At 56.4% G+C, this 26,355-nt stretch overlaps 2 protein-coding genes and 1 long non-coding RNA gene across 3 annotated transcripts in view; 1 reads left to right on the forward strand and 2 right to left on the reverse strand.

The window, feature by feature from the left end:
- AKAP8L (A-kinase anchoring protein 8 like) overlaps positions 1–499 on the reverse strand; it is a 32,921-nt gene extending 32,422 nt beyond the window's left edge. The window contains exon 1 of the mRNA XM_038772676.1: positions 178–499. Coding sequence (XP_038628604.1) covers positions 178–190 — 13 coding nt within the window. The 5' untranslated portion in view covers positions 191–499. The remainder of the gene's footprint in view (positions 1–177) is intronic.
- On the forward strand, positions 1–13,934 carry LOC119950358. The gene is made up of 3 exons (XR_005457347.1): positions 1–104; positions 10,456–10,504; positions 13,038–13,934. It is a non-coding gene; the product is annotated as an uncharacterized LOC119950358 (long non-coding RNA).
- WIZ (WIZ zinc finger) lies at positions 11,669–25,873 on the reverse strand. Its single transcript, XM_038772675.1, is given in 11 exon segments — positions 11,669–13,162; positions 14,275–14,467; positions 15,121–15,543; positions 16,301–16,819; positions 17,466–18,005; positions 19,930–20,328; positions 22,262–22,581; positions 22,583–22,772; positions 23,566–23,760; positions 25,680–25,801; positions 25,803–25,873. Coding segments are annotated over 11 exon segments (3,129 nt in total). The 3' UTR covers positions 11,669–13,005.
- Between the last annotated feature and the right edge of the window lie 482 nt (positions 25,874–26,355).

Consider the following 26,355-nt stretch of genomic DNA (forward strand, 5'->3'; position numbering starts at 1 on the left):
AGGGAAAGGATCGGATTCCGGCCGAGGAGACGGTCGGCTGGCTGGTCGGTGGGCCGCGGGTAGGAGAGCTTGAGAAGCGGGGGGCAACAACACGCCATTTTGAGGTAACGGCAGCGGCGCTCGGGATCCCAATTTTCCAGGCCCCAACTCCCACCCTTCGCCCCTCCGGGCCTCTACCTGGGTTGCTCATGGTGATGCCGGCAGCCACTGGGCTGCAGAAAGGCCGCCAAACCGCTTCCCGCTGCTCGGCTTAAGGACGGCAAGCCCCAATTCCGCCACCATTCCCTCCCCCAGCTCGGGGCGGCCCACCGTCTTCCTCAGCCTTTAGGGCTCCGCGTTCCCGACGGCCGGTCGGGCCGCCATCACTGGGCCGGGCACCTGCCAATCTCCCGGACCGTCGAGGATGGGCGAGGGTGGACGGGGATACGCCGGCTCCGACGGGGAGGGAGAGAGAAGGAGGGGCAGAAAAATGGAGAGGAAGGGGAAGGGACTGAGAGAGGAAGGGGAGGGAGAGAGAGAAGGAGGGGCAGAATAGGAGGGGAAGGGACAGAGAGGGAGGGGAAGGGGGGAAGAGAGAGAGAAAAGAGGGTGGGAGAGAGAGAAGGAGGGTGATAGAGGGAAGGGAGAAGGAGAGAGAGGGAGGGCCTTCCTCTCCCCCTCGTGCCCCTCTCCATCCCCCCCCCTCATCTTACCTCCCTCCCTTCCCCTCAGCGCCTGTATATATGTTTGTACATATTTGTTACTCTATTTATTTTACTTGTACCTATCTATTCTATTGATTTTATTTTGGTAGTAGGTTTGGTTCTGTTCTCTGCCTCCCCCTTTTAGACCGTGAGCCCACTGTTGGGTAGGGGCCGTCTCTCGATGTCGCCGACTTGGACTTCCCAAGCGCTTGGTACGGTGCTCTGCACACAGTAAGCGCTCAATAAATAGGATGGAGGAGGAGGAGGAGGGAGAGAGAAGGAGAGGCAGAAGGGAAGGGACAGAGAGGGAGGGGAAGGGAGGGGGGAAGAGAGAGAGGAAAGAGGGAGGGAGAGAGGAGGAGGGACAGAAAAGAAGGAGAGAGGAAGGGGAAGGGACTGAGAGGAAGGGGAGGGAGAGAGAAGGAGGGTGATGGAGGGAGGGAGAGGGAGGGAGAGAGGAGAGAGAGAGGGAGGGAGAGAGAAGGAGAGGAAGGGGAAGGGACAGAGAGGGAGGGGAAGGGAGAGGGGGGAAGAGAGAGAGAAAAGAGGGAGGGAGAGAGAAGGAGGGACAGAAAAGAAGGAGAGAGGGAGGCAGAGAGGAAGGGGAGGGAGAGAGAGAAGGAGGGTGATAGGGGGAGGAGGAGGGAGAGGGAAAGTGAGATAGAGAGAGAAAGCTTAGCAGGTTTGCTCACCGCCGGGAGGGCTCTGAGATGACCCGGGGGAGAAGCAGGAGGAGCAATAGCACCGTTTTTTTTTTCTAAATGGTATTTGTTAAGCACTTACTATGTGTTAAGCACTGTCCTAAGCGCTAGGGTAGATTCAGGCAAAAATCAGTTCGGACCCCCTTCCTGCTCCGCATGGGGCGCCAGGTCTAAGGAGGAAGGAGAACAGTTATTGACTCCCCACTGTAACAGAGACACAGAGAAGTTAAGTAACTTGCCCAAAGTCCTACAACCAATGGTATTTATTGAGTACTTACTGTGTGCAGAGCACTGGACTAAGCACTTGGGAGAGTACAATAAAACAGAGTTGGTAGAAACATTCCCTGCCTCCAAGGAGTTTACAGTGTAGAGGCTTCCTGAAGGAGATATGATTTCAGTAAAGCTTTGAAGATCGATCAATCAATCAGTGATAGTTATTGAGTGCTTACTGTGTACAGAGCTATGGGAGAGGACAATATAAAGTTGGTAGACACATTCCCTGCCCACAAGGAGCTTACAGTCTAGAATGGGAGGCAGATATTAACCTAAATAAATTACAGATAGTAATAATAATAATTATGGTATTTGTTAAGCACCTACTATGTGCCAGGCACTCTACTAAGCATTGAGTGGATATAGGCAAATCAATTTGTCTGCTGTGTGACTTTGGGCAAGTCACTTAACTTCTCTGTGCCTCAGTTACCTCATCTGTAAAATGGGGATTAAGACTCTGAGCCCCACGTGAGGCAACCTGGTAACCTTGTATCTATCCCAGCGCTTACAACTGTGCTTGGCACTTAGCCTTCTAGACTGTGAGCCCGCTGTTGGGTAGGGACCGTCTCTATATGCTGCCAACTTGTACTTCCCAAGTGCTTAATACAGTGCTCTGCACACAGTAAGTGCTCAATAAATACGATTGAATGAATGAAATACCATCATATTATTAATGTATTAAGTTGGACACAGTCCCCGTCCCACATGGGGCTCACAGTCTCAATCCCCATTTTACAGATGAGGTAACTGAGGCCCAGAGAAATCAAGTGACTTGCCCAAGGTCAGACAGCAGACAAGTGGCGGAGCCACGATTAGTACCCATGACCTTCTGACTCCTAGGCCCGTGGGCTATCCACTAGGCCATGCTACTTCTCCATGTACATCCATATGTACCTCGATGCTGTGGGTGGGGTGAATAAAGGGTACAAATCCAAGTGCAAGGGCAACACAGAAGGAAGAGGAAGTAGGGAAAATGAGGGCTTAGTTGGGAAAGGCCTCTTGGAGATGTGATTTTAAGTAGGCAAGTGGCAGGGTTAGGATTGGAACCCAGATCTTCTGACTCCCAAGCCTGTACTCATTCCACTAGGACATGCTCTTCTTATACTTACCATGCACTTCCAAATGTGCTTTTAATTGTATTAAGCATGGGGAAGGTCCCCGGCTCACAGGGATGTTCACAGTCTCATGGTAATAATAATGAAAATAATAATAATAATGGTAAGTAATAATGGCATTTATTAAGTGATTACTATGTGCCAAGTATTCTGCTAAACGCTAAGGTAGAAGCAATATAATCACATGAGACACAATCATTGTCCCATATGGTACTCACAGTCAAAGAGAGAACAGGTTATTTCACCCCCATTTTACAGGAGAAGGAACAGACAAGTTCAGTGACTTGCCTAAGGTCACACAGCAGGCAAGGGGCAGAGACAGGATGGTGGAGTCCAGCTCCAAAAGCTGTGGTGGCCATTCATTCATTCAATCATATTTATTGAGCGCTTACTGTGTGCAGAGCACTGTACCAAGCGCTTGGGAAGTACAAGTTGGCAACATATAGAGACGGTCCCTGCCCAACAGCGGGCTCACAGTCTAGAATGGGCACTTATGTTTCATTCATTCTGGACTGTGAGCCCATTGTGGGCAGGGAACGTGTCTACCAAATCTGTTGAATTATGCCCCCCCCCCCCCAAGCACTTAGTACAGTGCCCTGCACATAGTAAACGCTCAGTAAATGCCATTGATTGATTAAGATCAGGGCCAGCCCTTGGGCTCCTTGCTGCTCCAGGCAGGGCCACCATGGTTCAAACTGTTACAACGATCCCAGTGTCCTGCCACTCTGACATCATTCTGCATCGTTAGTAGTAATAGTATTTATTGAGCATTTACTGAGTTATAGTGCACTCTACTAAGCACTTGGGAGACTCAACAGAAGCACAAGACATATTCCCTGCCCACAAGGTGCTCACATTTTAAAACTTGGGAAATAGATATAAATATTAGATATGCAAATATACACACAACTGATGAAGATGGAAATAAATACATAGGGCAAGGGTTGATAAGAATTGGTACTCTAGTAATTAGGCAGAGAAGACTTGTTGGAGGGAGGTGGGATTTGAGGAAAGCCTTGAATGCACCTGGGCTGAGGCTCCAAGTGCTTAGTACAGTGCTCTGCACCCATGAAGTGTTCAAAACATACCATTGATTGAGATGGACAACGACTTTTCAAGAGCCTCCAATGGCTCCTCATTCCTCTCGGCATCCAGCAGAAATTCCAGACCATTGGCTCTAAGGCTCTCCCTCAGCTCTCTCCTGCTTCCCCTAGCTGCTGTTTTCTTCTCCTACACCTCAGCTCATGTTCTTCGTCCTTCCCTTGCTCACCTTTTCTTGATTCTCCTGCGAGCAAGGCGTCACATCCTTCCTTCTTCCTGGCATTCCCTCCACCTTCAAATCCACCGGACTATAGCTTTCCCCGCCTCCAAAGCCCTTCTGAAATCCCACCTCCTTCAAGAGGCCTTCCCTGATTGATTTTTCTTCATCATATCCTCCCAACTATCACATCAGCATTCTTGCACTCACAGCTACCCACAGTAATTATATATATATATATATCTCCATCTCTGCTTAAACACTTCTTCACTTATCCGTCTATCCAGCCTCTTGCATCCATCTGTATATTATTTTGTGACCACTTGCTCCCCCCTCCTCCCCTTCTCCCCGCCCCCACCCCATCCCAGTTCTCCTTTCCCATCGCCACCCCCCTTCCCACTCTCCCCGCCCAGGCCCCCGCCAACTCATCCCAATCCAAACCCTCCCCACCCCTCGCACCCTTCCCCCTCCCTCCCCACCCTCAACAGCTGATGCCAAGTGTGGCCTCTGGAACCCCCGCTCCGTTTTAAGTAAGATCCCTTTCATCCTGGACCTTTTCCTTTCCAGTTCTCTACTCCTCCTCGCCCTAACTGAAACATGGCTGTCGGCGGACGACACGGTCTCTTCTGCTGCTCTCTGCAGTGCAGGCCTCTTCTTCTCCCACTCCCCCCAGACTCACCGGAAAAGGAGGAGGTGTCGGTTTCCTTCTCGCCCCCCAATGTCGCTTTCGCACTATCCCTCCTTCCCCCTTCCCTTTCCTTCCCTTCCTTTGAAGCCCACATTATTCGCCTCTACCACCCCCTCCAGATTCTCGTAGCCGTCATCTACCGCCCTCCGGGCCCCACTTCCAACTTCTTTAACGACTTTGACCCCTTCCTCACATTCCTTCTCTCCTTCTCCATGCCCACTCTGATCCTCAGAGACTTCAATATCCACATGGATATCCCTAACGACTCCTCTGCCGCCCGCCTTCTATCTCTCCTTGACGCTGCCAACCTCTTCCTCCACCCCACCTCGCCCACTCACCAACTTGGTCATACCCTCGACCTCATCATCTCCTACCGCTGCACTGTGTCCACCCTCACCAACTCTGTGATCCCTCTCTCTGATCATAATCTTCTCACCTGCCTCCTCACTCACACTCCTTTCCCCTGTAAATCCGTATTACTCCCTCACAGAGATCTCCGCTCTCTGGACCCCACCCATCTTTCGGAGCGCCTCACACCCCACCTCGCCGCCCTCTCCTCTCTACCCAGTCTTGATGATCAGATTACTGCTCTCAACTCTACCCTTTCTACTCAGCTAGACTCGCTCGCTCCCCTTTCCCTTCGCCGCTCTCGCACCACTAACCCACAGCCCTGGATCACTGCCACTGTCCGCCTCCTTCGCTCTTATACTCGAGCTGCCGAACGCTGCTGGCGAAAGTCTAAACACCATGCCAACCTCGTTCACTTCAAGTTTATCCTTTCCTGCCTTAACTCAGCCCTCTCTTCTGCCAGACAAAACTATTTCTCCTCCCTTATTGACACCCATGCCCATCACCCCCGCCAGCTCTTCCGTACATTCAACTCCCTTCTCAGGCCCCCGGTTCCTCCCCCTCCTCCTTCCCTCACCCCCAACGATCTGGCCTCCTACTTCATTAACAAAATTAAATCCATCAGGTCCGACCTCCCCAAAGTCTCCTCCCCCCTTTCTCCAACCCCCCGGCTCTCAACACTCTCTGCTACTCTCCCATCCTTCCCAGCGGTATCCTCAGAGGAACTCTCCTCCCTCCTCTCAAGTGCTACTCCGGCCACCTGTGCTTCTGACCCCATTCCCTCTCATCTTATGAAATCTCTCGCTCCATCCCTTCTCCCCTCCTTAACTTCCATCTTCAACCGCTCACTCTCCACTGGTTCCTTCCCCTCTGCCTTCAAACATGCCCATGTCTCTCCCATCCTAAAAAAACCCTCTCTTGACCCCACCTCACCTTCTAGTTATCGTCCCATATCCCTCCTACCATTCCTTTCCAAACTCCTTGAACGAGTTGTCTACACGCGCTGCCTAGAATTCCTCAACAACAACTCTCTCCTCGACCCCCTCCAGTCTGGCTTCCGTCCCCTTCATTCCACGGAAACTGCGCTCTCAAAGGTCACCAATGACCTTCTGCTTGCCAAATCCAACGGCTCATACTCTGTCCTAATCCTCCTCGACCTCTCAGCTGCCTTTGACACTGTGGACCACCCCCTTCTCCTCAACACGTTATCTGACCTTGGCTTCACAGACTCCGTCCTCTCCTGGTTCTCCTCTTATCTCTCCGGTCGTTCTTTCTCAGTCTCTTTTGCAGGCTCCTCCTCCCCCTCCCATCCTCTTACTGTGGGGGTTCCCCAAGGTTCAGTGCTTGGTCCCCTTCTGTTCTCAATGTACACTCACTCCCTTGGTGACCTCATTCGCTCCCACGGCTTCAACTATCATCTCTACGCTGATGACACCCAGATCTACATCTCTGCCCCTGCTCTCTCCCCCTCCCTCCAGGCTCGCATCTCCTCCTGCCTTCAGGACATCTCCATCTGGATGTCCGCCCGCCACCTAAAGCTCAACATGTCGAAGACTGAACTCCTTGTCTTCCCTCCCAAACCTTGTCCTCTCCCTGACTTTCCCATCTCTGTTGACGGCACTACCATCCTTCCCGTCTCACAAGCCCGCAACCTTGGTGTCATCCTCGACTCCGCTCTCTCATTCACCCCCCACATCCAAGCCGTCACCAAAACCTGCCGGTCTCAGCTCCGCAACATTGCCAAGATCCGCCCTTTCCTCTCCATCCAAACTGCTACCCTGCTAATTCAAGCTCTCATCCTATCCCGTCTGGACTACTGCACTAGCCTTCTCTCTGATCTCCCATCCTCGTGTCTCTCTCCACTTCAATCCATACTTCATGCTGCTGCCCGGATTATCTTTGTCCAGAAACGCTCTGGACATATTACTCCCCTCCTCAAAAACCTCCAATGGCTACCGATCAATCTGCGCATCAGGCAGAAACTCCTCACCCTGGGCTTCAAGGCTGTCCATCACCTCGCCCCCTCCTACCTCACCTCCCTTCTCTCCTTCTACTGCCCAGCCCGCACCCTCCGCTCCTCCACCACTAATCTCCTCACTGTACCTCGCTCTCGCCTGTCCCGACATCGACCCCCGGCCCACGTCATCCCCCGGGCCTGGAATGCCCTCCCTCTGCCCATCCGCCAAGCTAGCTCTCTTCCTCCCTTCAAGGCCCTGCTGAGAGCTCACCTCCTCCAGGAGGCCTTCCCAGACTGAGCCCCTTCTTTCCTCTCCCCCTCGTCCCCCTCTCCATCCCCCCGTCTTACCTCCTTCCCTTCCCCACAGCACCTGTATATATGTATATATGGTTGTACATATTTATTACTCTATTTATTTATTTATTTATTTATTTTACTTGTACATTTCTATCCTACTTATTTTATTTTGTTGGTATGTTTGGTTCTGTTCTCTGTCTCCCCCTTTTAGACTGTGAGCCCACTGTTGGGTAGGGACTGTCTCTATGTGATGCCAATTTGTACTTCCCAAGCACTTAGTACAGTGCTCTGCACATAGTAAGCGCTCAATAAATACGATTGATTGATTGATTGATTGATTGGACTGTAGGCTCCTTAAGACCAAAGACAGTGTTTTCTACTAATCTCCCAAGCACTTAATAGAGTACTCTGCATATAGTAGCCACTCAGTAGATACCATTACTTTCCCCACCCTGCAAGGGTCGGGCTAGGAGCTGCAGGGGTGGGCATCAGCATCCCTGTACCCATATGTGTTTGTGTCCTCAAGAGTATAGAAACACCCCCCCCGTAGTCTGACCTTGACCCAGGTACTTTCCTCCCTCATCCATCCTCCACTCTTGCAGGGGGGGTGGCTGGGAGGTTTGTTTTTTTTTTCTTTTTGTGGTATTTGTTAAGTGCTTACTATGGTTCAAAGCGCTAGGGTAGACACAGGTTGATCAGGTCGGGCACAGTTCCTGTCCCACATGGGGCTCACTGCAGCGTGGCTCAGTGGAAAGAGCACGGGCTTTGCAGTCAGAGGTCATGGGTTCAAATCCCGACTCCGCCACTTGTCAGCTGTGTGACTTTGGGCAAGTCATTTCACTTCTCTGTGCCTCAGTTCCCTCATCTGTAAAATGGGGATTAAGACTGTGAGCCCCCCGTGGGACAACCTGATCACCTTGTATCACCCCAGCGCTTAGAACAGTGCTTTAAACATAGTAAGCGCTTAACAAATACCATCATTATTAATGAGGAGGAACAGGTATTTAATTCCCATTTTACTGCTGAGGAAACTGAAGCCCAGAGAAGTGAAGTGAGTTGCCCAAGGTCACAGAGAAAGCAAGTGGCAGAGGGGGATTAGAACCCAGGTCCTCTGACTCCCAGGCCCAATGTTCATTCTGCTAGGCGATGCTCCTTCTCTGTGATGGATGGTGGGAGGGTGGGAAAGAAGGGGCTGCAGGCCCTTTTCCACCTCCCTCCCTCACATAGGTCCCAGGGCCATTGATTGCTTCCATGACCTTTCAGCTGAGACGTAATAATGATGATGGCATTTATTAAGCGCTTACTACGTGCAAAGCACTGTTCTAAGCGCTGGGGAGGTTACAAGGTGATCAGGTTGTCCCACGGGGGGGCTCACAGTCTTAATCCCCATTTTACAGATGAGGTAACCGAGGCACAGAGAAGTTAAGTGACTTGCCCTGAGGCACATAGCTGACAATTGGCGGAGCTGGGATTTGAACCCATGACCTCAGACTCCAAAGCCCGTGCTTTTTCCGCTGAGCCACGTGGCTTCTCACATCTGACTGTGACTGTAACATCCCACAGTCACAGTTTCACTCCCATCATCTTGGTAGTCTGGACTCCCATTCTCACTTATCCCACATCTTCCATAAGCCCTGAGAGTTTTGAGCAGGGCTGCCACAAACTACTTTTCCAAGTGGGGATAAAAATTCCTAAAATTGGGTCTTTCTGGTTTGTTAGTTCAGGCATGTCGAATTCATTCCTGTGCTGTGGCCACATTATTATTATGGTATTTGTTAAGCACTTATGTGTCAAGCACTGTTCTCAGCGCTGGGGTAAGTACAAGGTAATCACGTCAGATACACTCCCTGTCCCAAATGGGATTCACAGTCTAAGCAGGAGGAACCATATTTACTATTTATTTTGTTAATGATGTGCATCTAGCTTTATTTGTATTTATTCTGATGACTTGACACCTGTCCACATGTTTTGTTTTGTTGTCTGTCTCCCCCTTCTAGACTGTGAGCCCGTTGTTGGGTAGGGACCGTCTCTATATGTTGCCAACTTGTACTTCCCAAGTGCTTAGTACAGTGCTCTGCACACAGTAAGCGCTCAATAAATATGATCGAATGAATGAATGAAGTACTGAATTCCCATTTTACAGATGAGGAAAATGAGGCCCAGAAAAATTAAGTGACTCACCAAAGCCCTCTGACTTCCAAGCCCGTGCTCTTTCCCTTAGGCCACGCTGCTCCTCATATGTGCTTATACATTTGTACTGGCTGTGCTTTAAATTCTTTGTAATTGGCAACCTAATAGGTTATTGAATACAACAGACTCAATCGTATTTATTGAGCACTCACTGTGTGCAGAGCACTGTTCTAAGTGCTTGGAGAAGGAAATTAACTTGAACAGAACTTTATTTTCTACAGCCGCATTACAGTGGGACTTGCATGGGAGCAGAAGTCGTCCGAGGCAATGGGGAAGAAGGTAGCCAGATGCCATAAAGAGAAACAGAGGCACAGCGTCGGAGACAGACATCACACACACGATCTCATTGGCCCACAACAGAGATGGTGGCAACAGCAGCACGGCCTAGTGGAAAGAATATGGGCCTGAGAGAGGACCTGGGTTCTAATGCTGGCTTCACCACTTGTCTGCTGTGTGACCTTGGGCAAGTCACTTCACTTCTCTGTGGCTCACTTCCCTCATTTGTAAAATGGGGCTGAAGACTATGAGCCCTATGTGGGACAGGGACTGTGACTGACCCAATTATCTTGCCTATACCCCAGCTCTTAGTACAGTGCCTGGCATATAGCACTTAACAAATGCTATTATTATTATTATTATTATTATTAATAATAAAGTCCTAGGGAAGCACCTTTCCCCACTTGCTCTGAGCTGAAGGGAGCTGCCAAAGTCACAGTCCCGCCTCTCCACAGTTGCTGGCTGTGTGGGTTATGTGCAGAGCTGCCCTGGAGCCCTATATACTGTAGAAAACAAAAATCAATCAATCAATCGTATTTATTGAGCGCTTACTGTGTGCAGAGCACTGTACTAAGCGCTTAGTATCAGTCCCTTCGGCCTGGTACAGCAGCCAGGAGATGGGCTCCAGCAAAAAGTGGGGGGTGGGCATGATCACCTTTTCTCCTCCAGCTCCCCTGCTGCAGCCAAACGTTTCGGCCAGCCACGTGGAACTTTGCAGGTGAGTTGGTCGCATGCCTGTGTTAGCTCTTGGAAGCACGGTGGGGCTTGCTACTTCCTCACCGTACCCTGTCCAGCTTTTTCCCTCAAAAGTTGGCATCAACGCCCCCTTGTCTCCACTACCTGCTCTTTTTCCAGGAAATCCCGTTCAGCGTGGCTTAGTGGCAAGAGCCCGGGCTTGGAAGTCAGAGGACGTGGGTTCTAATCCCACCTCTGCCACTTGTCAGCTGTGTGACTTTGGGCAAGTCACAACTTTTCTGTGCTTCAGTTCCCTCATCTGTAAAATGGGGATTAAGACAGCCCCACGTGGGACAACCTGATAACCTTGTATCTATCCCAGTGCTTAGAACAGTGCTTGGCACATAGCAAGCACTTAAATACCATCATTATTATTATTATTGGTTGGGAGCGGCCCCTGGGGCTGTTTTAGCCACAATCTACTGTGGCAGCCAGAAAACGGGGAGCTGGAGATAGTGGGGAAGAGGTTGGGGGACGTGTGTGCTTGTGTGTGTGCTTGTGTGAGACAGAGACAAAGATCCCGACCCGGCCAGGGGAATGAGACAGGTTCCACCCACCAGAGGGTCAAAAGGCCACGTATAGACTACCAGTCCCCATTTTTAGCCAAGGGAGTCCAACTCCCAGCTTTTATTCCCACCCTTATCCAAATTGCCTCCCGGCTGGGGGATCAATTTTCCCTGTCTCCACAATACAGTGCGTTTAAAGTTTGGCTGCTCCCTTTCAGGTCCCAGCCAGGCTTCTAAGCAAGCAGTCGTTCCCCCTCTCCCAACCAGCTTCCAGCTTCTTAGTCTGTGGGGTGGAAATCAGAGAAGCATCTTGGGATGTAGGTGGGTGTTCCCTGTCATCTCCCTCTGAACCCCCAAACACTGCTAACTCTGGCCCTTTACAAGGAAGCCAAGTGTTCCTACTTTGCTCCCTCTGGCAGTTCTGAAAAATATATATAAAGGACAACTGTCTATACCTATCATCCATCCCCACAGCACACATAGTCGTCCTTCATATTTGAAGAGGCCACGAGACCTAATCCCATTTTGATAACCCCAACGAGTGTCCCTGACCCCAGCAGGAGTCTTGCCAGTTTACCCGGTCCCCATGGGGAAAAAACAAAAAACAACAACAGCAGCAAAAAAAACACACACACCACCGATTACCCCGCGGTGCTTTCAGAAGAGAACTTTAATCTAATTTACATAATTCTAGGTATATTAATAAACCAGAATCTGGCCACTGATCACTGAAAAAGTTAAAAGGTCAAATGCCTCCGGCTTTACTTGGCCCAGGACTCCAAAATAAAAATCAATGCATCTTAATTTCTACACAAATCTAGAGTTTAAAAAACTGGAAGGTCTAGGAAGCTATACATAAAAAGCAAAGTGAATCAGGGTGAGGTTGGGTGGGGGTAAAGGGAGGAAGAAAAAAAAAAAAAAGTCGTCCGCTCCCCCACCATCCCGGCCCCCGGACTCCAAAGTCCCCCCTTCCCCTGCTCTTTGGGGATATATATGACTTGGCAGGAGAAAGCTGTCAGCTCTGAGATCTTCCCTGATCAGGGAAGTCCCTCTGAGGTACCCGAGCCTCTGGAAGCCCACTTGGATTTCCGTGGTAAGGTGGGGATCGGTGGGCCTCCCTGGCTTGTGAACTCTGAAGGCCAGCTCTCCTGGGGCACTGGCTGATCCAGCAATGGGCCCCGTTGAGCGAGCAAGCACCATGGGAGAGTGGTGAAGAGTTTCTTGATTGGAGGAGAGGAAGGAGAGGGCCGGGTCTGGCATTATACAAGATGTTGCCAGGAGTGAGGAAGAATGGGGAGGTTGGGAGGATCTGGGGGTGGGGTGGGGGACGGGAGAAAGGGGAGGAAGCGGGGCAGGGAGGATCATCATGCAACCACAATGTGTGGTCAAAACAGGAGCCAGATGTCAACCAACCAACCCACCAGTCTGAGTCAGTGAATAGACAGGAGCGCCCGGGTCCTTTAAACAATCCCCATGGGTCACCACTGGGGAAACTCCCACGTTCCACAGCCTTTGCGGGGCTCCTGTGGAGTAACCGTCTTCCATGCCCCCTTGCAGCTCCTTTAGCAGTTTGGCCACGGGGAGGAGCGGGCCTCCCTTTCTCCCAGGTCAGGCAAGCCCCCGGTCCTCATGTGTGGGAGCTTGTCCCAGCTTGACGGGGAAAAACGTTCACTTGCATTGCATTTGCAGAGCGGGCTCCATGGCAGGAAGAGGAGGGACGAGGTGACGGTTGGGGACAACCCGCATCCCCTCAGTTGGGGAGGCAATTCATCTGTAGTGTTCAAGTTTGGGGTTCTGGGGGCCTAGCCAGGGCCCAAGTGTCAAAGTTGTGGCTTGCTCCTTTGGAAACAGAATGGGAGAGGAGGATGGAGCGGGGGGAGAAGGAAAGACGAGAAATTGGTGGGAGTGGGGGGTGGGGAAGGAGGAAGAGGGAACAAGGGTGGGGCTCTGGAATGCTTCTCAACGCCTTGCCCGCCCGTTACTGAGCCTCGGTCACCGTCTGTGCCTCAGGGGCCTCGGGCTCATCTGGTCGGGGGTCCGCTTTGGAGAAATTCATTTCCAGGATGTGTCGCTGGAGGTGTCTGACCCACTCCTCTTGGATCGACAGCGGGCCCTGAAACTCCACGTCACAGAACCTGGCCGGAGAAAGGAAGAACACACGCACCGCCCCCCACCGACTCAGCTGTTAGGAGGAAGAAGCGGGCCGAGGGCCGAGCAGAGGCGCGCGTCCTATCAGCTCGAACTGTCCCAAACATCAAAAAAGAACGGCATGAAGCCAACGGGCCCATTCGCGGCCTCTGCCCGTCCTCACAAAGCTCCAACACCGACGAGCTACCCAGTACGACCCCGTACAAGAAACCGCCCAACGGGCTCAGCAGTTTACGCTGGATGGGCCACCGGGTCCCCTGATTTCAGGTCCTTTCTGAATGTGAAATCAAGGCGGAGCAACTGCAGCTTAGCTAACAGTCCCGGGAACAAGGCAGTACGGCTAAGTGAACAGATCTGTCCAGACCAGCGGTTCTCAGGTTCGGCCGCCTACAAAATAATCGACTGATCAAAATGAAACAAGTGTTCTCGGGGAAGCGGTCGTTGTTCGGGTGTCAGATTGAGTTCTTTTTTGCCCATATACACCTTCGACCCGAAACCGCTGGTGGTCAAGCTAGACGACGCAAGACCATTTTCTGTTCTTTCCAAGGGTCGCTTCTCAAACCGTCAGAATTTGCCTCCTAACTAACGGTTGCCGGGTCTTGGAGACCCTTAACGCTGGAAGCTGGTGATTTCTGGATGAGGTGGCTCGCTTCCCCTGGGATGCTTTCTTCAGAATTTCCTTTTGGGGCAGGGGGCGGGGGCACACGCTACTGATGGTTCCGGGATGTGATTTTTCTTGCATGAACGGATGCTGCACTACTCTGGGTCTACTTCCCTAAATTATTTCTGGCATCTGGGATCAATCACCTGGGCTCAAACTCCCCGAATTTACAGATTTGGAGGGGAAAAAAAAAAAACAACCAAACGTCCAGACTGGACCGAGCTGGCCCCCCATTAACCTGCACTGGGGACAGGGAGATCAGTAAGCGCCCGATAAACACCACTGACCAATCCACCGATCAGAGGGAGGTGGCTGCCCCAGGAAGTCTCCGGCTCCAGCCTCCACCCTTCCCCCGTCCCTCGGCCAACCTTTCTCTCTTCAGCCCCCCCCAAGCCTCACCCCTCCCGGCCCAACCCATTTAACCTCCAGGAAGCATACCTGCACTTCAGGGTGTAGATATTGCCCACGAACTTCACCAACGACGTCTGGGGGGGCTTGGGAACCAGAGAGGGGACGGGCCTCACTCTGGGCGGAGGCTGGCGCACCTCTTCTAGCTTCTGCTGGAAGTCACTGGCCTCCTCTCCCCGGGAGGTGGGGGCGTCCAACAGCCGGGCTTGCCTGCGCTCAAACTCTACCGGGAAGAGGGAAGGGGCGTGAGAAGAGGCCACTCGGGCCATGATCCCAAACCTCAGCAACGGGTCAGTCTGTGGGATGGATGCAGCAATTGCACGGGGTCCAGCTCAGTTTACAGACTCGAAATGGATCGGGCAACTGAGCCGCCAGCAAGGAGGCCGAGCTAGGACCTAGCAAAAGAGTTAGAAACACAGGAGGCGTTCTTTGCTACCCAAAGATCCCATTCGAGGAGAACGGGGGACGGGGAAAGGGAGACACCCTTGCTTAAGAAAGCATCTTCTGCCAGAGCTCTCTGAAGCACCAGGGACTGCTGCTTAACTCCAAGGTGCAGCTGCAACAATAAGCTAAGACCGCTTAAGAATAAAGTGCATTTCCAGAACCGGGAGGGTGGGTGGTGGGGGTAAGAGAGAAAAGAGAGAGCGGGGTGGGGAGGAGAGGAGGAAAGGCTGGCCCCATCTATTAGCCTCTGAGGCCTCGAGGCCTCTGCTTGTCACCGCCCCCTCAGTCTTCCCAGTCCCTCGCTTCAGGGGTCTCTAGCCCTATGAGAGACAACAGCTCCCCACCTCCCCAGACCTTCACTGCAGAGCGATGCCCCACCCACTTCCCCATGAAGCCTTCACCCTTTAACTCGTCCCCACTCTCAGCACTCACTATTGATATTCTGCCGCTGGTGCTCCTCCACCTTCACCAGGGCCAGAGGCGAGGATGCCAGGGGCCGCTCGCTGCCGTCCCCGGCCCGACTGGCCTCCCCGGACCCTAGCTCGCCCCCCAGACTCTTGCTCACCAGGGTCAGACCCCCGGGGGAAAGCGTTAGGGGTCCCCGTTTGTCCCCGTCACGCCCGTGGGCCGAGTTACGGAACTTCTTGGTGAAAGGCCGCCCCCCCTGGATGTAGCTGCGATAGGCCCCAGCCTTCTGGGGCCGGTGCTTGATCCACTCGCTCAGGGTCTCGATGGGGGAGCCATTGACACACCACTCCGTCACCCCGAACTGCCGCAGGTGGGCCCGGGCGTGACTGGCAAGCGCCTTGCGGTTCTCGAAGTAGAGGCCACACAGCTCGCAGCAAGCCTCGCTGGCTGCAAGCACAGAGGGGGCGGGGGTCAGGGACCTGGGGCGTGGGGACCCCTGGCCCCACCCAAGCCTCGCTCTCCCCACCTTCTCACCATACCAACTCAAGGCCCGCTTGAAAAGCTCTGCGGGAGCTCACGGTTAAATCAGAGCACCCGGGGTGGTGAGGCGGGGGAGAGGCCTAGACCAGGAGCCTTGGTGGAGGTGAGGCTCAGATCCTACTCTACACTGGAGGCGCGATGGGCGGGAACAGAAGCCAGTTCCCCACCCGTGCTCTCTGCGGCTCTGCCATCCTGCAAGGCCCCAGTTGAGGCCCTTCCTCCTCTTGAGCGAGTTTGCCCGCACTCCCCACCCATGGCCCGCCAGGGGCATGCTGGGATACCTCTCACTCTCCCTCCCGGACCCCTGCGACCCTGTGCGACCCTGTGCGACCTGTCCCCCGGAACACGGGGGAGCTGGCTCAAACCTGGAGATGCCAGCTACTGACAAGCTGTTGGGCTGGGAGCCACCTCCATCCTGGGGAGGTAGTAACGGCCAGAGGCGGGGGCAGGACCGAGTGGGATCCTGGCTGCTGCTGGATCCGTCAACGGCTCACGGAGCAAATCGTCCGTCCACTCCCCCCCCGCCACCCCCGGGGCCGCGTGGCCCGGCCAAGTTTCCCTCCTCGAGACCGAGGAGGGGTCGACAGTGAGGGTCAGAGACCGGAGAGACACTCAAGTGACCGAGCTGTTCGGTCTGTGCTGCCCTCCCCTCGACCTCACTTACAGGTGTGGGAACTCTTCTCGTGCACGGTCTTGGTCTTGAAGGGCAGCTCCGTCTGGATGTATGCCTTGGGCTTCATCTCCCCAGGGAGAAGCCGGTCCTCCTGCAGGGGCCGCTTGGCTGCCAGAGGGGTAAGGAAGCTGGCAGAGGGCTTGGTGGAGAGGGGCGAAAGGGCCAGCTCGCGGGGAATGTTGGTTGAGCCGGGCCCAGGCTTGCCCGGTCGGCCCCCAATTGGGGCCAGGGGTAGGGCTTGCAGCACCTTCCCCGGGGATTTGGGCCCATCCTCCCCCAAGGACGGAGGCAGCTCGCCTGTGTTGGGCTCCTTCTTGATGAGGCAGGGCTTAGCCGCCTTCTTCTTCAGGATCTCCCGCAGGGTGTCTATGGGGGAGCCGTTGACCGACCACTCAGTCACCCCCATCTGCCGCAGGTGGGAACGCGCGTGGCTCGACAGGCCCTTGCGGTTCTCAAAGAACTCCCCGCAGAACTCGCAGCGGATATCCCGCACCGGCTCTGCCCGGGAGGCTGCAAGAGAACCAAGGGGGACGGCGTCAGGCTCGGCTGGCCTTGCCCGCGTCCGGGAGGGGTCGGGCGGGGGGGACCGAGGGCTGGGGTTCTGGGCCCAGTTTTGCTAACGACCGACTCTCTGAGCCTTGCCCACTCCTCCTTTGATAATGGGGCTCTCTGAGCTGGAAGGCAAAACGAGCGAGCCTGTGGCTCCCCGGAAAGCTTGGACACCGGGTTCTGGCCCGGGGGATCGAGTGGGCGAGCTGAGCTGGGGCAAAATTGATCCCCACCGCTTCGGTCTGAGCGTTTCTCCTCCACTGGGACCATCCCTCATCCCCTCTATTTGCAGGGGGAAGGAAACGGGACGCTCCGGCACCCAAATAGCGAGGCTCAGGGTCAGCCGCTGCTCCTGACGACTTGGGGCCTCCTGGAGCCTCCCGGGCCACGGCCGGTCGGGGTCGCGCGGGTGAGTGTACACATAGGGCCTGGCTGGCTCTCCCTAGAGAAGCCCCTCTCCCCAGGGCCTCGGGCCTCTTTGCCAATTTGGTTTGGCAAGGGAAAGTGAGTTAGAGCCCTCCCGCCTAAGCCTCCCAGCCCCACATTTGACTCTGCCTGGGGCTCCGGCACCTTCCCTGTCATTCCCCTGCTCCCCCGAGCCACTTACATAGGTTCAGGGGGGACATCTCCTCGCGGGGGGACCAGGGCCGGTCAGATGGGTGGGGCTCGCCGTGCAGGCTCCCCGCCAGCATCTCCCGCTTGATCTCCACCCGCATCTGGTCGGGCTTCAACTTCTTCTGGAGAGAGGATGGCGGCAGCCCCGGGAACATCTTCCGGGCCGTGGGGGGCGGGGAGGTGGCCGGCGAGTGGCCCAAGGGGCTACCAGGCGGCTGTAGCTTCTTGGGGAGGGCGGGGACATGCAACTCCGAGGGGCTGCGAGCCTCTAGGGGGCCAGGGCCCCCTCCCACGGCCTTGGCCATGGCTTTGGGGCCCATCATGGATGGGTTGGGGGCAGTCCCGCCCCGCGGCTGGGCCCGGCGCTTCAGGATCTCCCGCAGGGTGTCGATGGGGGAGCCGTTGACGTACCACTCTGTCACCCCCATCTGCCGCAGGTGCGAGCGTGCGTGGCTCGACAGGCCCTTGCGGTTCTCAAAGAACTCCCCGCAGAACTCACAGCGGATGTCCCTCACCGGCTCTGGGCCCGAGGCTGCAGAGGGAGGAGAGAGGAAGAGGGGGAGGTTACAGACGGAGAGCCCGGGGGAAGGGCCGCCGAGCCACCTGATATGCCCAGCCGGTCGGGGGCAGGGCGGGCGGAGAGCGTGGGCAAGACCAAACTGAGCGGCCAAGCTCCGACTGTGAGCAAGGACTGGGGCGGAGACCCGGAGGAATTTCTGAGAAGTCGAAGGGGCCGTTGGAGGCCTGCTGGGGGTGGGAGGGCAGGGGGGTCACAGGAGCTCTACATCGCAAGGAGGCTGAAGCAGGTGGCGCTGCCCACCGAGGGGGCAGTAAGGGAGGAAGGGAAGTGAGGAGGGAGGGCTGGGTCACAGGAGGGATCCCTACACCTTGAGAATCTCTGCTTCCAGTTCCCTGGATAGCCTCCAGTCCTCCCAAGTTCTAATCCATCACCTGACTGTTCAGATTTCCCAGGCCTCCAATCAACCAGTCAATCAATCAAGCAATCAGTGGTACCTACTGAGCGCCCCAGGGTGAGGAGGAGAATAATTTCCTAAAACCGCAACGGGATGGAGGAAGTGAGATGCAGGAGATCCCTGGGCAACAGGTAGGGGTCAGAGGGCAGGCGGTGGCAGTCCTGGCTGAGAACCCACTGTCCTCCCCCTAACTCTCACCACAGTATTTATTACAAGGGCTTTTGGTAACCGGAGAGGAGGCCTCAGGCCAGCGAAGATTTGGCCACAGCAGGCCAGGATGAGAGTCCGGGTAGGGGGAGATGAGCCCCTTCCCCAGTAAGGAGAGGGGAATCAGCTTCCAGCCCAAAGAGGACAGTCTCCCCTAGCAGGGGTGGGCCTGGGGCTCTTTTCCCTGGTAAGTCCGCAAAGCACATCAGATCCCCCCTTCCCCTGTGTTCAGGCTCTTGGAGCCCTGGATGGTCACTGCTCAGGAAAGCTGGGCCAGTACAACTGATGCATCTGGTCACCGATCACAACCTGAGGTTCTCTGGGGGGGGGGGGGGGAGGGAGGGAGGAAGGAAAAGGAAGGAAAGAAGGAAGGGGGAGGAAAGAAGGAAGGGGGAGGAAAGAAGGAAGGGGGAGGAAAGAAGGAAGGGGGAGGAAAGAAGGAAGGGGGAGGAAAGAAGGAAGGGGGAGGAAAGAAGGAAGGGGGAGGAAAGAAGGAAGGGGAAGGAAAGAAGGAAGGGGAAGGAAAGAAGGAAGGGGAAGGAAAGAAGGAAGGGGAAGGAAAGACTGTGAGCCCAATGTTGGGTAGGGACTGTCTCTATATGTTGCCAATTTGTACTTCCCAAGCGCTTAGTACAGTGCTCTGCACATAGTAAGCGCTCAATAAATATGATTGATTGATTGATTGATTGATTGAAAGAAGGAAGGGGAAGGAAGGGCAAGGAAGGAAAAGGAAGAGAAAGAAGGGGAAGGGAGGAAGGGGAGGTTGGAAGGAAAGAGAAGGAAGGGAAGGGAAAGGAAGGAGGGGAAAGAAAGAGAGGAAGGGGAAGGAGGAGGAAGGAAAGGAAAGGAAGGGGAAGGAAGAGAGGAAGGGAAAGGAAGAGGAAGGGGAAGGAAGAGAGGAGGGGGAAGGAAGAGAGGAGGGGGAAGGAAGAGAGGAGGGGGAAGGAAGGGGAAGGGGAAAGGAAGGGGGGAAGGAAGGAAAGGAAGGGGAAGGAAGAAAAGGAAGGGGAAGGAAGAAAAGGAGGGGGAAGGGAAGAAAGGAAGGGGAAGGAAGAAAAGAAAGGGGAAGGAAGAAAAGGAGAAGGAGGAGGGAAATGGAGGAAAGGGAAGGAGGGTGGGTGGGTGGGTGAGGGGAGCAGGGAGGGGAGGAAAGACCAATTACACGGACACCCTTCCTATTCCCGTTCCCCAAAAGGCACGTGGTAAAGATCAACTGGACCTCAGGGGAACCGGGGAACGCAAGGGTGAGAAGAGGCATTGGAAGAAAGAACCTACAGAGGTTGAGAGGAGACAGCTCCATGTCTGAGGCCCAGAACATGCTGGCAGAGAGAGCCTGCTTCCCCGGCAGGCCGGCCTCGCCCGACGCCCTCGGCTTGGGCTTCTTGGCAGGCGGAGGGGAGAGCGGTGAGAGGGCCGTGGTGGGGGGCCTCAAGGCGGAAGGGCCAGGCCGCCCCGGCTCCCCCAGCGCCTCCCGCTCGGCCGGTAGGCGGGTCTGGAAGCCGTCGCTCTTGATGAGCTCGTGGAGCACGTCAATGGGGGATCCCTTGGCGTCCGGGTCGCTCACCCCCAGGTGACGCAGGTGGGCTCTGGCGTGACTGGACAGGCCCTTTCTGGTCTCAAACCAGGCCCCACACAACTGGCAGTCAAGCTCTCTGCCCGAGTCACTATCTAAAGCTGCGGAGACAAAACACAGGGGGAGGGGGGACGGGGTCACCACACTGGCTCCCTCAGGGCCACCGCTCCCTGGGAGCCACCGGCTCTGCTCCCAGGAGAAGAGGGGAAGACGTCCCCACCCCCAGCCAGGCGCCGCCGCTGCCCCGCGGCAACAGTCGGGCCGGGTGGGTCGGTGGCCCCCGGGACGGGGAGGCAGCTCCAGCTCAAGACCTTAGAGGTTGGCTTGGTCCCCCAGCCAGCCGTGGCAGGTGACGGCGGCGGCTGGAGTTTTAAACCAACGGGCCTTTTCTGGCCGGAGCGTGACCCCCTCCCACCCCGGAAGGGGATCCGACTCTCAGCATCAAGAGGTTTGACAATGAGGCAACGGTAGGACTTCCGTCTGAGCAGCGGCGGATGGTCTGACAGGGAGCTCTGATTCAACCCGGTCCCTCACCCCCACACTTGTGACGCCTGGGCCAACCTGACCCTCTGGCCGGGACCCACACACAGGCCGGGGGGCTCTGGACACTGGAGGGAGGGGGCGGGGGGGTTTGCCCCCCACCCCGACCAAAGCCAGAGCAGGAGCGCAGCCCCGGGGGGTGGGGGTGGGGGCAGCCCGCAGTTCGGCAGAAACTGAAAGCCACAGGGCTCAGCCTGGGGTGTGCCGTTGGCAGGAGAGGCTGTCTGGCCTAAGCAGAGCTGCTGACGAGGTTAGAACCGGAGTGGCTCCGATTCCCACTTCAAGTTCCGAGTTCTCCCGAGCCTCTCTGGCCCGACGGCAACAAAGCAGAACGCCTGGGAAGTCCAACGTCTGTTCTGGGGCCCCAAGTGGGACGGGCTGCGTGGCATTCACGTGTCCTTCTCCTCGCCCCCACCTCTTCTACCCTGCTGCGCTAGCCACCCCTCTGGGGGGAGGGGGGAGACGGCGGCTCAAGAGGCCTGCGAGATGGAATGCTCCTCTCCTCCCCCCCAAGAGCACTGCTCTAGGGGATCGGCAATGGTCACTGCCAAGGGAGTCACCCAAGGCTCAGCCGGCTGGAAAATCTCCAAGGAACTCCGGGTGGGCCACTGGGTCCCCGCCTTCCTGCTCCTCTGCTTCTCTCAGCAGTACACCAAGGCCCGGGGTGGAGGAGAGAAGACCACACAGGAGGGCACGCCGGTTCCACAGCCCAAGACTACAGTCCAGAGGCTCAAAACCAAACACGGTGGCCTCACTGTGCTGATGGGCGCAGGGAGTGGGGGGCGGGCTGGGATGGGGGCCGGGGGGGGGAAGAGACCAACACTTCCGTGAGATATCAACCAGGTCCGGCAGGACTCCTGCCAGCCCAACACGGCTGCTGCCAGGAAACTGGGCCGGACGAGGGATCTCGCCGCAGAGAAGGGAGGCGTTGGCCACCTTCACCCTGAGGGGCTCCTGGCCACCAAGCTCTGGAGCGGGCACGACTGTTCGGCAGGGATCGGAGCCAGGACCCAAAGCGGAGGGCACTCGACAGGCCCCACGAGAGGGGACCCAGCCCGTGGGGCGATCAGTACAGGTGAGCTCGGGACCAATGTCTGCATCCCCATCTCTGGGGTGGGGAAGATCGGGAGTGTGGGCAAGTGTAGGTGGCGAGCCGGGGGACACAACAGAGATAGACCACTAGAGCAGCCACGGCCTGGGGCCGCCAAGGGACCGACCCCAGCAAGAGAAGATCAGCGAAGGAAAGCAGCGGAGAAACACAAGCCGAACTCTTGGCTCCCGACAATCGTCTATCTGAGCCCAGCCCCCAAAAGATGGGGACCCAGGCCCCCCCTGAGCTGAAACTGAGGCAAAAACTCCCTCAAGGGGAAAAGAGCGGTCAACCCTACTCCTTAAAGCTTGACCTCCCCAAGGGACAGCCCGCAACTTGTTAGCAACTCCACTCTCCCCTAAGCGTCACTGCCCCCCTCCCACTGCAAATAACTCCCAACTCACTGAGATTTAGGGGCCCTTCCTCTTCATGCTGGGGCCACTGTGCCTTGGGGGAGCCAGGCAGGGGGCTGAGAGGCAGCTTGGGGCTCTTGTCTTCGGGGTTCTTGGGTGGTGGCGATCCCGGCAGGGCAGACGGCACCTTCTTGAGGAGGGGAGAGCCTGGCGGGTGCGGCAGGCCCTTGGAAGAGAAGCCCGGGGGTGACTTGATGGCCTTGTTGACGGGGGCATCGGGGGGCCTGTCGCCCACTTTGTTGAGGGTCAGCAGGGCCGAGCGGGGGGAACCGGCCCCAGCTTCCTTGGGGGAGCTGGACTTCTTAGCAAGGGGGTGGGGGGAGGGGGCTGCTGTCAGGCTTGCCCTTCTGCTTCATCAGCTCATAAAGCAGATCAATGGGGGCACCGCTGCTCTCCGACTCGGCCACCCCCAGCTGCCGCAGGTGGGAGCGGGCATGGCTGGAGAGGCCTTTACGGGTCTCGAAGCAGGCGCCGCAAACCTCGCACGTTGTCAGGTTCTGGGCTGGAAGGCAGGAGAGACAGACAGACAGACAGACAGACATACACGGTGAGGTTGTGGGGAGGAGACAGAGCTTCAACCCTGCTCCTGGTTCTCCGGGGTGTCCTTGTGCTCAATAGGGTCCTAGAATTGCCCGTCCCGTTTGCTAGTGAGCTAAAGAGCCCCAGGGGATGAAGGCCCAGAGAGTGGAGGCCCAGATTGGGAATTGTAACAATGGACCATTTCTTCTCCAATTGCTCCTCCTAACCAGTATGTTTCAGTCACAGCCACTGGCAAGATCAGTGCAACTGCGAAAGAAGGGAGAGCGCTTCGCTTCTGCTGGGATGAGGCCCAGAAAGGTGCTCTCGTTCTACGGTAGCCAAGGACCAGGCTGATCATCAACTCCCATCACCGCTACCGCCCAGTTCTCACGGCTCTTCCTCTGGCAGCAGAGCCAGCCCGAGGCCTAACGAGCAGTCCCAAAGCTGGAACCCAGACAGCAACAGGACAGCACTAGCAAGCAGGAGGAGGGCCCAGAGACCTACAAACCCCACCCCATCCCACCTTTGCCAGTCGGGAACATGTCTACCGACTCTTTTATATTGTACTCTCCCGAGCACTTAGGCTAGTGCTCTGCAAACAGTACGGGCTCAAAAAACACCACGGATTGACGGCACCCCAGCGACTCCCCATTACTCCATCGGCTCCACAGATGGCAACTGACCAACGAGATCAGCTCTCCCACCAACCCACTCCCAGTAGGAAAGAGCTGGCCAGGGCCCTTCCCGATGCCCTTGGGGCAGGGGAAGACACTCACTCTTGAGGTCTGGCAGTTCCTGTTTGCTCCCATGGGGAGGCTCTGGAGACATCTTGCTGTCCAACCTACTCGGTGCTTGTTCCAGCTGCCCGGGAGGGAGGCTCTTCTTGGACAGAGGAGGGGAGCCCAGTTCCACAGCCACCATCTCCTCCTCTTCTTCCTCTTCCTCCTCCTCCTCCTCCTCGGAGCCCAGGACTGCAAGAGAGACGGAAAAGAAGGGGACATCCTCAAACCCAGTGGCCTCAGAAGGAAGGGATATTAAACGGGCAAGCTCCACCACGGGCCCGCCCACCGGCCACACGCTCAGAACGTTCCTCGTTGGCCCTCACCCAAGAGATGCTCAACCGGCCGCCTGGGCTGCCCCGAAACCCCGGCCACGTCTACCAAACTCTACTGCACTGTCCTCTCCTGTGCGCTTAGTACGGTGCTCTGCCCGCAATGAGCACTCTACAGATACCACCGATTGACTGGTTGATTATCACCCCGGACACCCCTGAAGCCTGGGGATGTCCCAAACTGAACAGAGCCCGAGAAAAAGCAGCAGGGAGAGGAGCCCAAGGTTCAGTCGGTCCTAGTCTGATTCGGTTTGAAGTCTGAAAGCCCACATGAGGAAAACGGTCCCAAACCCAGTCAGAAAGAAAACAGTCCCTGTGCACTGGGTTTCACTAACCAGAAACACAGAGTTAATGCTTAGTCTGCCCCTACTCTTTGAACCTTCAAAAAGAAAAAACAAACAAACAGACTGAGTGAATGAAATCCCGCCTGGCAGGACTGTGGTCACCTCTACTCTTACCTTACGAATGCATCCCCATGGGAGCACTAAGACAAACCACGCCCAATCCATTTCCAGATTGCTTTTCTTCAGTCTATTTCAGTCCAGTCAACACCAGACCCCCCCCCCCCACCAATCCTTCCTCAGCTTTCAAACAAGAACCCCTGCTTCTCCTTTCCCCGGATTGCTTTCAACAGCAGGGGGGAGACAAACCATGTAACTAAAAGGAATAATACTTTAGAGTCCTCCCTAAATCAGTGGGGGGGGGGGGGACGGGACTCAAAACTATCCCAGGGGTCAGAAACCGTCTGAATGGGCAGGATGAGTAATCCCGGGGGCCCCTGCCACGGGGAAACGGTGCATCTAGGACTCAGCCTGGGGGTTTGACCCGAAAGTCACCCCTTTCACTCCTGACCTCCGGGGGAAACAGCCTCCTGGCCCTCCTCTCTCCCCCTTGACAGGAGCCCTAGCCATTTATAAACAGCTGGGTCCTGAGTTACTAGCTTCTACGAAACCAAGTGACATTAGGAGAAAACCATTACAATCTGAAGGTAGAGAAAGAGGTAGGAAGGGAGCCCCCGGGTTGGGCCAAGATGTCACAGCCTCCCCACCATCCATCCTCAATCTTAATCACGTTAATCGGGCTGAAGCTTTTGGTCCCAATCAAAGGGGATGGCGGGGGTCAAGCCTATCTTCGCTTTCCTCTCATTTCAACAGAGGAAAATCGCCAGTTCTCCTTGGGTCAAGTAACAACCACTTAAGGAGCCGCAAAGTCTGAAAAGCCCGACTCCAAACGGAGTTCTAACGCGGGTCGTTTCCAGCCCGGATTTGCGGCAGATCCTTCCGGGGCCTGACGCAATCCAGGACCCGGGGGGGGGGGGGGGGGGGTCTGGCGCTCTCCTCTGCAGCCCCTTTGGCTCGATCGTCGGGCGAAAAAGAGGAAATTGGCCCGGGGCCCGGGGACCTCCAACTCTACAATCAGGAAACGCGCTTCCTATCTATCATCTAGCTATTTGGGCTCCGGCCCTGCGGCCGCCGGGCATCTGGGAATGTCGGGAGAGCGGGGACAAGGAAAGAGAGAGAGAGGGCCCGACACGGCCGCGGAGCCCCGCCGCCCGACCCATCTGGTCCCGAGCCCCGGTGCAGTGGGGGGAGGAGGGAGGGTTACATCCTCGGAAAAGTGGGGACGCAAAACGACCCCCCCACGATCGGCGAAATGGTGGGGGGGGGGGGAGAAGAGGGAGTCAAGGAGGAGGATCCGACGGACCTGCCCCCCCGGGCTGGCGGAGCTGGGGCGGGGGGGAGGGGTTGAAGAAATGGGCCCCGGGGCTTTTCTCCTCACCCGGCGCGGCCCCCGGATCGGGTTCGTCCGGCGGCGGCGGCGGCGGCGGCGGCGGCGGCGGCAGCAGCAGCGCGGGTGACGGGGGCGGCCCCCCCCCGGCCGAGCGGTCCCGGCCCCCCCCCCCGCGGCCCCGCCACCGCCACCGCCCTGCCCTCCGCTTTTGTCAGGCGGCACTGGGCGGTGGAGGCGGCCATCTTGGGTCCGGCGCACGCGGGGCGGCCGCCCCAGGCGGGAGCAGCCGAGCGCCGAGCGGCCGCCTCCCCGCGGGCCGCCCCGCTCCGCCCCCTCCTCGCCCCGCTTCCCTCGCTCCCTCCCTCCCTCCCTCCCTCGCCCCCGACCGCCGCCGCCGCCGCCGCCGCGGGTCCCCCAGGCGGGAGCCCCCCAGCGGCCCAGGCTGGAGTGAGCGAGCGCCGAGCGAACGGCCAACCGGGCCCCCCACCTTGGGCCAGCAGGCTCTGCACATAGTAAGCGCTCAATAAATACGATTGATTGATGATTGATTGATTGATTGGTTGATTGATCAGGCTCCGGTCCCTCGTCCGGATCCCCAGCTTCCCGGGACGCCGACCTCCAGATGCCCGCCCCCTCCCCGCCCTACACACACCACCCCTTCTCCAGGGCCCGTTATTGCTCTCCACCAAGGGTAATCTCCATGGTCCTGACCCCAGCCCCGACC

This window comes from Tachyglossus aculeatus, chromosome X1 (genome assembly GCF_015852505.1).
Source record: "Tachyglossus aculeatus isolate mTacAcu1 chromosome X1, mTacAcu1.pri, whole genome shotgun sequence".
NCBI lineage: Eukaryota > Metazoa > Chordata > Mammalia > Monotremata > Tachyglossidae > Tachyglossus > Tachyglossus aculeatus.